The sequence below is a fragment of the Amphiura filiformis genome, chromosome 18 (assembly GCF_039555335.1).
Source record: "Amphiura filiformis chromosome 18, Afil_fr2py, whole genome shotgun sequence".
In the NCBI taxonomy this organism is placed as follows: domain Eukaryota; kingdom Metazoa; phylum Echinodermata; class Ophiuroidea; order Amphilepidida; family Amphiuridae; genus Amphiura; species Amphiura filiformis.
The window spans coordinates 37,858,188-37,873,236 of record NC_092645.1 but is presented as its reverse complement, the minus strand read 5'-3'; the positions used below and the strand labels follow the sequence as shown (position 1 = coordinate 37,873,236).

The 15,049-nt window shown below is 38.5% G+C and overlaps 1 protein-coding gene and 1 long non-coding RNA gene across 2 annotated transcripts; both read left to right on the top strand.

Moving 5' to 3' along the window:
• The first annotated feature begins 2,921 nt into the window (after positions 1 to 2,921).
• On the top strand, positions 2,922 to 3,461 carry LOC140139131 (craniofacial development protein 2-like). Its single transcript, XM_072160912.1, has one exon. It carries the CDS (start codon positions 2,922 to 2,924, stop codon positions 3,459 to 3,461), a length of 540 nt encoding a protein of 179 aa, XP_072017013.1.
• A 4,431-nt stretch (positions 3,462 to 7,892) lies between these two features.
• Positions 7,893 to 14,577, top strand: LOC140138661 (uncharacterized). The gene is made up of 3 exons (XR_011857035.1): positions 7,893 to 8,159; positions 10,809 to 10,979; positions 13,781 to 14,577. It is a non-coding gene; the product is annotated as an uncharacterized lncRNA (long non-coding RNA).
• Positions 14,578 to 15,049: the final 472 nt, after the last annotated feature.

Below are 15,049 nucleotides of genomic sequence, written 5' to 3'. Positions count from 1 at the left end.
ATAATATTTAGCATTTTGTACAAACTTAAATGGGGTTCATTTTAATGGAACTTTTCATTTTACATGTATAGTTAGACAGTATTTTTGTGGGACATGAGAGCACATCAGACATATCGAATTACATCCTAAATACGAAGAATGTCTTTCTGATAACAAATAATTTTCATTTTTTTAAATTCACGATATAATACAAATTTTATGACAAATTATTAAAATTTGATATTGTTCACATTTTTGATATATAACAGTCCTCGAAGTAAATTTTATAAGTCTAATGATATATTTTTAAAGTGTATGTAGCTGGGTGGAAAAGCCGACGATCAATAGAAAGTTCTGATCTTTCATATTGAAGATATGGATTTTTTTTCCAAAAAGACATATTTGGTGGGGGGGGGGGGGGTAAACAAATCCATATCGTCAATACGAAAGGTCAACATTTTCAATTGATCGTCGGCTTTTCATCCCACCTACATACACTTTAAGTATAAAATCATCAGATTTATAAAGTTTACTTCGAGTACTGTTAAATATCAAAAATATCAATTTTAATCATTTGCCATAAAATGTGTATTACATTGCGAATTTCAAAAAATCAAAATTATTTGATATCAGAAAGACATTCTTCGTATTCAGAATGCAATTCGATATGTCTGATATGCTCTAATGTCCCACAATAAATATTGTCCAAACGTTCATACCCACCCCTTAAAGGTTCATAAAAAAGAATCACATACAAATGTGTAACAGAATTCGCATGATACTTGAGCAAGTACGGTTATAATACAATACTTCTGAAGTGTCCAATATCTCAGAATAAAACAAAGGTGACAGAATAACTTTCATGATGATGTTACTTAGATTCGAAGGTGACAAAGTGGTAAATATAATGTTACTTGTTAAATCTAGTGTACAAAATGGTAACTCTATTGTATTTGTATATAAATTAAAGCTATATTTAAATACAGTACAATATGGCTATACGTAATATAAAACATGTAGTATGTGCACACTATGACTTCATTCAACAATATAATAACTGTGATTTTGTAACCTAAAATTATTAGTAATGCTAACATTCATTATTATGTATTGTAACTTGTACATGAAAATTATATGTTAATAAAAGCTTTGCTTAACAAAGAAGAGATTTTAGTATAAACTTTTCATTTCCAAAATATTTATAAATGCATAGATTCTACTTAGGTGCTTTAATTAAATTCTAAACGCATAGAACCACTGTGTATCAAATTCTTGCGCATCTTACTTGATGATTGTATACTTAGTATTTAAATGGAAAACAAAATTTGATCAATTTGTGTCAATCATGTATCAGGATGTATTGAGGAGAACATTTCTCATGTAGTCAGGGTAATCCAACGTTTTGGTATGGTGACTTGTAAGTGAACATGTTATTATATAACTCATTGTGAATTTAATGTCTCACTTCTCTGTAATTTTAGAGGAAAGTCACCGGAAACTGGAAGTGATGAGAATATACCTGTAGTAGCCCCAGAGAAGAAGTATTTGGGTGAGAATGTTCTCATCAAATATAGCTGGCATAGAATGCCTCTTAAAACAACTGTATATCTAAGACCTCAGAAAAAAAGTAACCCAATCGTTACAAATACGTGTATAGAGTATATACCACTAATAAACCTGGGCGATGCATGAACATACGACGAGGAACTATTAGTTTGTGTGGTATCTGTAAAGACTGTTTTATAATCACTGAAATTTACGAGGTTATAGCAAAAAAATATATTTTGCGTTTTGATACTTCGGAATGTATTTTCTCTCATTATATGACATTTATGTTGTAATACCAAAATTCATCCGCACGACGTCGGTTTTTAGTAAATATTCGCCAACCTAATTTTAATTTTCAGCTTTCAGGGCGCACTGGCATTTTAAGATGTTTACGGCTCAGTGCGTTAACACAAAAAAGGTCTCAGGTCAATTAAGTTTCTGATCATTTGGAATCTAAATCATCTGGTTTCACCTGATATTGATGGCGTTTATATGTGAGAGTTCTGAATATGAGCAAATTCCGCCCGAAATTAGCGTTTAATAACCATTGCAACTGCTATATTTAGTTTTTTTCTTTAAAAAAAAATTGAACAAAATTGTTGCGAATTTAGATATCAAAATGCATGTACACAAACCACCTTACTTTCTACATATGTTTCCCATTTGAAATTGTATTAATTACTTGTTTAATACAATGTCAGAAATGCTAGAATTGGTCCAAAATGTTCACAATTGTTTCTGGACACGTGAACGTAGTATGGTGAAAATTGTGCACCTTTAATATTCTCATTGTGTATGACTCGTAATGAGTTGTTTTACATTTTTTGAAAAAAATAGTTATAGAAACATACCGCGATTAGGAAGCAAATACAACATGACAGTGTTTATGAATTTGACATTTTAAAATGTGGTGTAAGGCTAATTGCTAAACACACCATTACGTGGATCCCATTGAAAGCAAAGGTGCACTAAGCATCACACACAAAAAAGTTATGTACATACATACCGAGGCATACACAACACACCCATATCGGCCTATAAGTGTGTTTTCATACAAGTGACGTTTGTCTATCTTATAATGTAGAAATCCTCGCTTTGTAATCTTCGCTCGCTCCATGCTTTGTCATATTTCTCCGGTGTGTACATGTATTGTAGAGCGCAACCCTTAATATGAAAAGTATGACCAGGTATGTTGCAGGGGAGGCAAGGGGAGGCAGTGCTTAGCACTGCCGAGGAGCTGAAAGTTACCCTTACCAGCACCTCTTGGTGCTGGGTTTCCCATGGGTGTTTTTTTATCCCAATGGGTGCTCCGGTGTGGGGTGGAAGGCAACGGCAAACTTAACATCTTTATTGCCATGTATACCTTGATGGTGAGTTTCAAAAATGTGAGAAGCATGACACTGGATAGTGAGACCCCCAGGCCTGGAGGTGTCTCAAATGCTGCTGGGGAAGAGAGGACGGATGGCATCATGTTTGGTTCCAATGACGCTCCAACATCAAAGCCAAATGGAAGTGTTGGAGTTGATGGTTCTGTGGACAGAGAAGCCAGACGAAACCTCTGGAAAATAACTTTGAAAATTGGAACGTGGAATGTTAGAACGATGAACCATGGTAAACTGGACATTGTAACCAGAGAACTTGATAGAAATGATGTCAACCTTATAGGAATTTCTGAGATGAGATGGACAGGAAAAGGGCATTTCACCACACCTGGCAATCTTGTTGTCTACTACTCTGGGAAAGACACAAGAAGAGAGCATGGTGTTGCTTTCATTGCCAACCCAGATGTTGCCCGGTGTGTTCTAGGATACAACCCAATTAATGAGAGAATCATTGCCATCCGAATACAAGGAACACCAATGAACATATCTGTGATTCAAGCATACGCACCTACCTCGGCATCAAACGAAGAAGAAATCAAAACCTTTTTATGATCACCTCCAAATGGCTATAGACAGTATCAATAAGAGAGATATCATGCTCATCACTGGAGACTTCAATGCAAAAGTTAGAGGACAAAGTACCAACAAAAATGTGATGGGAAACTGTGGCCTGGGAGAACAGAATGTGAGAGGAGAAAATAATGCTTATTGACTTCTGCCAAGAAAACCACCTTTTCATCCTCAATACTTTCTTTATGCAACACCCAAGGAGGCTCTACACCTGGACATCACCAGACCATAGTACAAGGAATCAAATTGATTACATTTTGCTCCAGAAGAGATGGCGATCTAGTTTCATGTCTGCAAAGACATATCCTGGGGCACATTGTGGATCAGACCACCAACTTCTTAAAGCTGAGACGTAAAAAACAACAAAAAAGGCCTACCAGATACGATGTGAGTAAGATCAGTGACAGCTATAGAGTTGAGGTGAAGAATCGGTTCCAGAAGCTATTGGAAGATGATCCAGAGGAATCCACACCAGAAGAACTGTGGCAAGAAATCAAAACTGTAATTACAGATACAGCACAGAAGACACTCCCCAAAAGAAAGAACATGAAAAAGCCCTGGCTTTCAGAAGAGGTTTTCAAATTGGCGGATAAAAGAAGGTAAGGAAAGGGGACTTGATAAGGATGATAACCGCCAGGATTATCGTGACCTGAGCAGGAGAATATAAAAACAGGTCAGGAAAGATAAAACTGACTTCATCAAGCAGAAATGCGCCGAGGTTGAAAGGGACAGTGTAACGAACAACACCAAGGACATGTATAGAAACATCAAGCTACTGACCAACAAACCAACTCACATGCTCAATGTGCTGAAAGATGAAGCTGGCAACATCCTTACAGAAGAAGAGGAGATCAAAACGAGGTGGAAAGAGTATTGTGAAAACCTGTATGCATCTAGAGAAGGAAATACACCTGAAGTAGAATCTGATCAGGAAGATGCAAATGCTGACCCAGACATCTTGATGTGTGAAGTTGAGCAAGCCATAAAAAGACTCATGAATGGTAAATCACCCGGAATTGATAACATACATGCAGAATTGTTGAAAGAAAGTGATGCTGAAGGAGTAACCATCATCCACAAACTCTGTAACAAGATATGGAGAAGTAAAGAATGGCCGGAAGACTGGAAAAGAGCAGTGTTTCTCCCGCTACCAAAGAAAGGGGACACAAGGGAATGTGCAAATAACCGTACCATATCTCTTATATCTCATGCCAGCAAACTACTGCTCCATATCATTGCTGAAAGAATTAGGGGTCATCTAGAAAGTGAGTTACCACCAGAGCAGGCATGTGTCAGGAGAGGAAGGGGAACTAGAAACCAAATTGGAAACCTGAGAAACCTAATGGAGAAAAACATGGAATTCCAGCAACCTTTATTTCTGTGCTTCATTGATTATTCCAAGGCATTTGATTGTGTCCAACATGGAAAATTATGGATCATCATGAAAGATATGGGCTTTTCTGCACATGTGGTGGATTTGATTAGATCTCTATACAAAGGACAGGAAGCCACAGTAAGAACAGAAGGTGGAGATAGTGAATGTTTTACAATTGGCTACGGAGTACGCCAGTATGCCGAGCATATCATGCGGAAGGCACTTGATGGCTACGAGGGTATGGTTTCAATTGGAGGACGACACATAAGCAACCTCAGGTATGCTGACGATACCACCCTCATTGCAAGAACAGCTTCTGATCTACAGGATCTCATTTACCGAGTTAAGAAGGGCAGTGAGGAGTATGGATTGTTTCTCAATGTGAAGAAGACAAAGGTCATGATTTGTGGTGGAAACGTAGACCAACAAGTGAAGGCAGGTGGAGAGGACATAGAGGTTGTTAATACTTTCAACTTCCTTGGATCCCTCATTGTAGAGGAAGGAGGCAGCTCCCAGGAAATCAAACGACGCCTGACTATGGCAAGGACATCTGCCATTGCACTCACAGACATCTGGAAAGATAGTGGAATCTCTAGAACAACAAAGATGAACATCATGGATGCCCTGGTCTTCCCGATTGCCACATATGGGTCTGAAACATGGGCTATTGGAAGGGCAGATATATCTAGAATCCAAGCTTTGGAACAGTGGTGCTGGAGGAAAATGTTGAGAATTTCTTGGAAAGAACACAAAGCAAATGAATTTGTCAGAAGCCAGATAAGAGACCACACCTCATGATGCCAGAAGATTGACCGGAACAAACTTCAATATTTTGGCCATGTTTCTAGAAGAGACGGAGATTGCTTGAGAAGATCATTGTTCAAGGTCATGTTGAAGGACATCGCAGGAGAGGTAGACAGAAGACACGTTGGTCAGATGGAATCAAAGAGTGTACAGGAGTATCTCTTACTGCAGCCTATCGTCTTGCACAAGACCGAAATAGCTGGAATGACATCATCAAAAGGGTCACAACGGGTCAGCCATGACTCATAGGACGACGACGACGACATGTATGCATAGATAGTTCACAATTGCTCGCTTTGAATGTGCACTCCAGCACACTTTGAATGTCTTCTTTATATTTCCTAAAGGCAAAGACAGCAGGGTAAACCACAGAACCGCTCTTCCAACAATGGTGAAAGAAGGGGACCTGCTGGTAATGACAATGTGGGATATACTCTGCCTGAAGCAGCAAGGGACAGATCATACGGTTATTCAATACTATTGAAGAACATCAGCTACACATATTTGAAACCGACCACACCACACAAATACGAATCGTCCATATCCTCGGATCAGCCTGCTCAACAAGAGACACCGATTCAATACGATTCACCATACATGGAAGTGAAATAATTTGGTATAATACCTTGAACAAGAAACCACCAACTGAAAGAGTTGACCGCCTTTTTCAAACCACAATTTTTTAAAGCCTGCAAATATGGCAACACTGAACATTCCCTAGATCACTTTTCCACGGTTCAGAACATTTCTTTAAAGTTAAGTTTGATTCAAATATATCTTGTTAGAAGTCGTGTTGAATCTGAATTATTATTTTCAATGACAACAGACTGTCTAGGTCAATGAGTCCATCTTGGCCGATTTTCAAAAGAAATACAGACACCCCTATACGCGTGTGAACAAACATAAAGCGTAAGATTTGGATAGAAAAAAGGACACTTGGCGAACTATTCTATATGACCGTTTTGGTAATATTGACCTAATCAGTGGAAAAAAATATTACATTGCTAATGTAATTTAACTTTTAATATCTAAATACCGGAAACAATGTAAAGGTACAGGATATTGATTACTAACGGAGATATAGCCCATAAAATAATGAGTTTTTTTTTTAAATTTAGCCCTATGTTAGGCAGGCAGATATTTTTAAACATACTGGAAATTACAGTGTCAATAGGTTATTTATACATATGTGATGCGATCAAGCAAAATCAGTTTCTTATAAGAGAGTAAGAATAATTTATAATGCTGCATTTTGCAGCAAACCCAGTTGAAATTGAACAACCAGTTCAAGAAGTTCAGAAGATATGAACAATTAAAGATATTCCAAAACAGTAGGAAACAAAGGAAAATGTTTCATTTGTTTGGCTATATGTCGAAATCAATATTTCCGAGTTCCGACTGATTTTGCTTGATCGCATCACGTTATGTGATTGCAGTATGGTCATGGTTGCTTTATGTAAAACTGGTAAAAGCATTATTTTATTCTAAACAATATCGAAACCCACGGTTAGACAGATGTGTTGCAACTACTTGTCTGTCCTCATCTTTGCAATAAAAACCTATGTTGCACCTTTGTTATGTGTTTGTGCCATCCAAATTCTTGAGGAATGGTAGGTCGGGTGCGTTTTTGGTTTAAGCACGATTTTGTTTCTATTAGAAATCAATATGTTTCTGGCTAAGGGCCGTGCACTATGAGCACAATATCTCCCTTGAGGGTGAAGGATGACTAAAATCCTCGGTGCACACATGCGTGTGCACACGCCACAGTGAACATACAATCGGTACAGGGTGGTACAAGGTCAGGTCACAAGGCCACAACGCCACAAGGAACACCGTAAATATGGTACGTGTAAATGGTGATGGTATGAAAGTGTGAATTGCTGTGTGGCTGTGCGAGTGGTTGCCTGTTGGCAGTGGTGTTGTCAATGGTAGGGATTAAATACCAAAATAAACACGATAAAGGACAAAATCGGGAAAAACATTTAACAAAATTTACATTATCCCATGTTGGACCCTTTTTCATCTTGCGATAAGGACACATTCCTTTAAACGCTACGCGTTTGCGACCATTCATGAATTCGGCTCTTTTAAGGGAGGTGGAATGGGCGTGGTCCAAGACCCCTCAAAAAAATTTTCCAAAAATTTTTTTTTGCCATATTTTGTTTAAGAAAATCATAAGCTATCAGGTCAGCCAGATAAAGTTACAAATTTCCTTTTCAAAATGCGAATTTGAGGGGAATTTCATCTCTTTCAATTTAAAACGATTTATGGCAGGGTTGACTTGCTATACATGCCGTAACCAGTTTGGTTTACGACTGGTGGGAGACTAATCAACGAATCAGCTGATCAGCTGGATTGGTATATGTACACACATGCGAAGAAGAATTCCAGTCATCTTATTCTTTCCAGTGAATAATTCATCCACTAATATTACTTTTACTGATATCCTGGCATGCCTGGAGAAAGAAAGAGGCGTCGTTAGCAGCTATCACCTATATTAAGTAAGTACTTCAGTCTAAAAATATGTGTGACGTGTGTTTAGTAACTTAGCCCGGGTAACAACATGGGTAAGCTTAAAGTAAACATGATAAAGATATTTAGCATTCTCTCGGTCGGGGCTGTTCCCGGGCATGCCGGGGACTGTTCTATCTATTGCACTATACCTACTTCTGACGTAGGGGCTGTGCAATAATTATGAGCCGGGGGTTATGGGGTGGGGTGGGTGCGATGTAAAATTGCCACCCCCACGTGAAAAAAAGTCCACTTGTACAAAATAAGCACCCCCTAATGCCCTATAAAAATTCCTGGCGGTAAAATGGGAGGGGGTGCCAAGAAATTTTTATCGAAAAAGGGGTGGGGCAAGCAATTTTGGCAAGCCGAGCCGAGGGGGGGGGGAACAAGTGATTTTTGGCACACATGGCATGGGTGCCTTGCTCCAAGTTGCTCGAGAAGAGATAGCCAAGAATTTGTTCACCGATAGCTTCACATTCTAGGTATGCCAGGCAAACACATTTGCTAGTCAGCCAAATTCGCCGACAATGTCAATGCATTTTACATTTAAAACTTGTGCCCGAAGAAAGAAACCTACATAAATATGTTTTCTATACTTCACTTGACCCAAATATATGATTTTTTATGGTGATAAGTCACTCGCAAGACATGGAATTTTTGATTTTGATAGCAGTTCCATTAAAAAAGCTGCTATCATAATGAGACTAAGATCTAGAAACACCCCGAAATGCCGTTTTGGGGAATTTTGCTAGCTGAATCTTTTTGACATTGTTTGATGAAAGTCAATCTTTGACAAGATGTAACTTTGCTACGGAAAAAAAAAAAAAAAAAAGGTTTTCAGTTTTGGCTTTGTTTACTCAAGGGCTTTAATTTGATATATAAAATGATGCAGTTTGATGGCAAATTTGAATTCACCTAGCATACCTACATTCTAGAGACCATTGCATTCAAAATCTAGTCGGATTTGCTGAAGCATGACACATACCGTGTAAAGCAATGGAAGTTCAGAAGTAAAATAGTAAATTACACAGCTGATCACGACAGACAATCGCATCAAAAATGTTGTTAAAATTAAACTTTAGCAAAATTTTAGACTGTTCAAAATAGGCAAATCTTGCTCAAAAGATACCGTACTGTTGTTGACTCATCAAAATAACTTTCATCCAAATTTCAACATTTAAACAGAATAAATATAACAAAAGATTGCACCGCTGTCCCACGAAAAACATTTTAGCAATGCACTCTAGCATCGAATGCGTAACTATCGTGTGCAAAAAAATTTGAAATTGAGCTAGAGTTATCAAGTAAGGCGCCTTTTAAATAAAACACTCTAAAATGGCTTTATAAAGGAAAACAGTTACGGAAACACTTTGCCAATTTCCTGCTCGCTGCGTTCACAACAAGTATCATGTACATTAGGCTTCCTCAAATATGTTGAAGTGCCACATGAAATAAAAAGAAAACAGCAAAGTGCCACTCAATGGCTGCTTTAGCACCTGGGGTGGGGGAGCCAGAGGGGTGTCCCCCCTGTGAAGCTATCGATTTAAAAAAAATTTGAGGTGCAAATGACGCCATTTGGTGCAATATTTTGTACTATTTTAGCCGTTGGTAGAGGACATAAAAAAGGGCAGAATGGCAGTCAGGAAGGGCATATTTTACCTGTATCAAATTTCGTGTCAATAAAATACATCATATAAAAATTCGATATATACATCATGCATTATCTATAGTATATTCCTTTGCTAAATCAGTAAATAAAAAATTGAAATGTAGAATATTGGAGATATTCCTGCTGGATGAAGTTTGATCAAGGCATTTGATTTGATTTTTATTTTATCCATTCTGAGGGATAAATCACAAATAGTACCACAAATAGTCTTGGAAGCTACAATCAAGGAATTTAATAGTTGGTACACCTTGACAATATGTTGGAACTCTTCATTGCCGCTCTGAGAGTTAAGTGAAATTAGTATAACTATGTTTGATGAGAAGTACATACCTTCTCCTTTCCTCTTCCCTCCCCCATTCCCCCTCAATCAATGTTGGGGAGACTGGAGAGCCCAATGGAAAAAGTGCTTTCATCAACATTGAACTGGGGGAGAGGGGTGGCGATTTACATTTAGTATGCCCGAGTGTACCAACATTAATTTCTTTGATTGTAGGGCTTAGGCAGCCAGCAAATGTTACACACCCAAATTTGTACACATCCAGTTTTTGCCCACATGGCCTATACTTTGTACACAAATGTTTAAATTTACACACCCAGTTTTTTCAATTTACACACCCAAACCTTCAAATCTTGCCTAAGACCCTGCAAAGTGATCCATGGATGTTCTTTAATAAAATTATTTTTTATGTGCAAATGCCCCTGCCCCTAGTAGTGCCACCACTGTTTAGAACTGAGGTATACTTTTATTTAGACATTTGATGAATTTAGTTGTACAGCTGTCTTTCAAAAAGTTTCTTTAAGGGTGGTTATTAGGAGAAGGGAACTAATTATGGTGAATACAGTACCTGTAGGCTACTTGTGTGGCGTTGACAGCTAAATAAATTTGAGCCAATTTTTTAACTTTCATTCAATCTCCATGAACTTTGCCAGTAAGTGTTATAATTATACTGAACTGTTTTACTACTTCCAGATGGTGGAGCTTACTCCAGGCATGGCAGTGTTTGTGTTTCCAAGTACACTGGATATGGAGAAGACATTTGCAAAACTATGTAGAAGATTGATGGATGATTTTTACAGTGGGGCAGAACAGGATTAGATGTGATCCAACAAGACCATGAATGACACACACCAGCCATTGTTGGTAAGAACAGCTATTCCCGTATATATGTTTCTTTTCATGTTGCCTGGTGTAGCTAGGGGTTGTGCGCCAAGGGCAAGGATACAAAATGGATGTGCCCCAAAGCTGTGAAAGTACCAACTTGTCAAAATTATCACTTGGTCATTTTGTGAAATGCAGTTACACAAATATCTAGAAACAAAATCAGTGGCTCCAGAATAGGGTACATCTCGTGCCCCCATCACCTCATGTCACACAAATTTCTTGTCCCCATTGCAAATTTAAAATTATTCCAAAGTCGTTTTGGGGGTCAATAGCCATACCATATGCATAAGGCAGCTATTTTATTCATGCATTGTGTACATTACAAATGACTGCTGTACTAGTAACTTAGTCCTTACTACTATCAATGAATAAAAGATGATCAAAATAACAGTCTTACTCAAAAAATAACAAGGCCAAGTTTATGTAAACAAAATTGGCTGCCATTTGCTGTCTTTACTGTGTAATTGTGAATACATAACGTTACTGTTTTTGTGCCAACTTTGACCTGTTAGGCTGATACTACTACAGAAGAGTGATCGCACATTTGCACATTTATAGACCTTGCTCAATTTGATGAGACAGCAGTCACAGCACCCAATATGTTAAAAGAATGGAGGCTGAGGTTCTTCAAATCTTCAGATGGGAGTTCTCAGCAGAGGTGGTTTATATCGTGAAGTTGTGGATAGGTAGTGGTGAGCAAACTCAGAAGTTTAAAATTCTAGAGCATTGTAGATGCTAGGCCAGATGAAAGGCAAAGTATGAAGCAGAATGACGTAAATAATCATGACACATATATGCCTTATTGGAACTGGATTTGGGAAACCTCATAGTGTCTACAGAAATGACTCCATCTGCAGCCCTTGCTGATCTAGCTGTGCAATGTGCATGATCCTTGGATCACACTTCATATTCAGAGATAAACAATATGGTCCTGATTTCCTTTCCCCAGAATGTTGAGACTCTGAAGCATACATGTACCAAAGCATCACTCAATGACATTAATGCCCTCAATATCAATGAGCGTTGAGCATGGAGTAAAACCCAGCTCTGATTTCCTGCGAGTGCCAATCGAAGATATCCAATCTCAAGATTTGAAGAACCTCAGCCCTCTGGCTAGCCCTCTAAGTTTCCTCCCTCATGACCAGCACTTGAATCCTATCACAACTTTTGGGCTTGGCAAGTCCATGATCAGGGATGTAGCTACAGTGGGCGGTGGTGGGTGTAGAGCCCACCAATCGGTTTTGGAGCCTATCACTCAGCTCCAATTTTAGCATTGGAGCCCACCACTCAGAGGCCAAAATTGCAGCATTTTATTGAATTAGTTAAGAATTTGGTCTATTTTGGCAAACAATTTCCACCTGGGAACCAAGGAGAACAATGCCAGTGCATTGATTGGTCACCCCAGGTTAAATAAGAAATAAATAAATAAATAAATAAATAAATAAATAAATAAATAAATAAATAAATATGCAAGATTTTCATCAAATGCCACCCAGCACTGAAAATATCCTAGCTACAACCCTGTCCATGATATGACCATCACAGACTGTGGCTGCTTATAATCATGTGTTTTAAGTTGAACAATCAAACTCGGGTTGTGCCTGCGAGCTCGTATGGCGAGACAAGGCTGTTTGGCGGTTCGTAGACTGAGCCCAAGTTCAATTTTTCAGCATACGCACGGTCATTAATAGCTGTAATCTGTGGCCCTCACTGACTTCATGAGCCCAAAAATAGTTCAAGCAGGGAGGAAATCTTAGAAGGCCTTGAACAAGGCTACCCTCGAGCTCATCAGGCCTGTGTGTGTTGTCTCATCAAATTGAGCAAGGTCTAGATGCAAGTGTGTGATCTCAAGTCTTTAGTATTATCTGCCTAACAGGTCAAAGTTTATAGCACAAATAGGAAAGTTATGAATATTTTAGCAATTTCACAATTACACAGTAAAGACAGCACAAGGCAGCCATTTGTGTTTACATAAACTTGGTCTTTGTAGATAGCTCCCTTATGTTTAATTTTGAGACAAGTATGCTTTTTTAACATCTTTATTCATTAATAGTCCTAACTGCATGAACTAAAATGCATAAGGCAGCAATAATTTCTAACATTAACATTAGGGTATGGTCATTGACCAACAATTTCAGCATCACGGAGGCCCCCTATTATGATTTTGGAATAATTTTAAATTTGGTATGCAGTATAAATATATTGACCAATGGCATGTTTTGAGACTAGGGACAAGAAATTTGCTTGACAAGAGGGGCATGAGATGCACCTTACTCCAGAACCAGGGAAAGGTTGGGACTGGGGTGGCACCCAGCATACAAAATATGGCGGTCAGTCGGCCATTGGCATGTAACTTTTGGCCTGGCCGGAAATTTTCTGACTGGCATCTAGTTGGCTGGCGGTAACTTTTTAAAAGGTCAAGCCTGGCTGGCCTGTAACTTTTGAGGCATATTTGAACACTGGTGGCACCCCAATATACGCATACAGTATCGTTGTGATGAAAATGAGATTTTAATATGAAAATTTTAATGTACACAAAATCATATAGATCTACATCATGGTTTGTATTTACACAGTGCACTCAAACTAGCAATTTTGAGTTAAGATGTTATGTCCCTGAGCCCTTGATTTCTTGTTTATTAGGAGAAGGGAACTAATTATGGTGACAATTAATTGAAGATAATATATACAATGATTTGGTACATTGTAATAGTGTTTTAGGAATGAGAACATTTCAACAGAGATATGTCAATAATAATCGTATTTTTTTCTATCCACAGCATACACACTTGCTTCACAACTTGATGTGGATACTGTTACAGAAGCCAAGCGAGCATCTTAAAAATAAGGAATACATTTACCATGTTTACAGGGGTTGCTATCCCACAATAAGAAGATCCAGTAGACATTAATGTGGGCATCATTGTGAATCTTGGAACTCAGTACCCTCCTCAAGCCACGTCAAGCTTCACTATTTTCTTCTTCTTCTTGGATACCGCTTTACGATGATTAAGTTTAGACTTATCAAAATGAACTTCTGCGTGAAGCTTGAACTAATAAAAGCATTCGTATGATTAAGGTTAAACTTGGCTTTCGCTTTCAGGCATTATTATCGTGAACCGATGCATGGTGACAAATTGAGCGCATAAATGGTGAGACAATGAAAATCCTTTTGGATGCATGGTGAAGCTTGGCCCAACAGAACACTTTATATAGTGAAAGTTGACTTCAAATTTGTGAGCAAAAAGTAAGCTGATCGAGGTGAAGCTTGACCTCCAATATCAGTTAAGGTGAACAAGGATGAATGCTTCAGGTTGGCTCAAAAGTGCTGAATGACCTTTGCATAAAAGACAATTTTTTGTGCATTTAGGGGGCTGTCATTTTCTTCAGAATGGGGTCATGAATATACTAGGGGTCATACAAATTGTATACCAAAAATAGTGAGGGTCATAATTTTTTACACCAAAAAGGAGGTTATAATTACTACAGTTTCCTTCAAAGAAGAATGGCACTTGTTTACATTTTGAGAGTGGGCACAGTGTAAACACGGTAGTAGGGTTCTGATCAGTGGCGTAACTAGGTTTGGTGGCGCCTGGGGCAAGAAAAAAATTTTGCCCTACACCCCCAGAATATCTTAGACGTGGGAAATTTTTTTAAACATTTGCGCGGGACGCATAAAATTTTGGACAAATAAGGCCTACCACTAATTAATTTTGGTTACTAGAAGTTGAATATCGGTCTTAAAATGTTCTTTCATCGCTTGGAGGAGCGCGGAATCGATGCTGAATTGGTCAATTTGGTGCCCCCTTAAGGGGTAGCGCCAGGGCACGTTGCCCCCTCTGCCCCGGTAGTTACTGGCACTGGTTCTGATTGGCTGATTCAATCGTCTGACAAACATAACTACAGGCGTGATAATTTGATTGGCCGATTCTGGCGCCTTAGACATTGGTCTGCACAAACAAAGCTCCTTGTATATGTCGCTCATTAACAGAATAACAAGGCATTAGCGTCAATCTGAGCAAGGGCTGCCGTTCTTCTCTGAAAAGCAG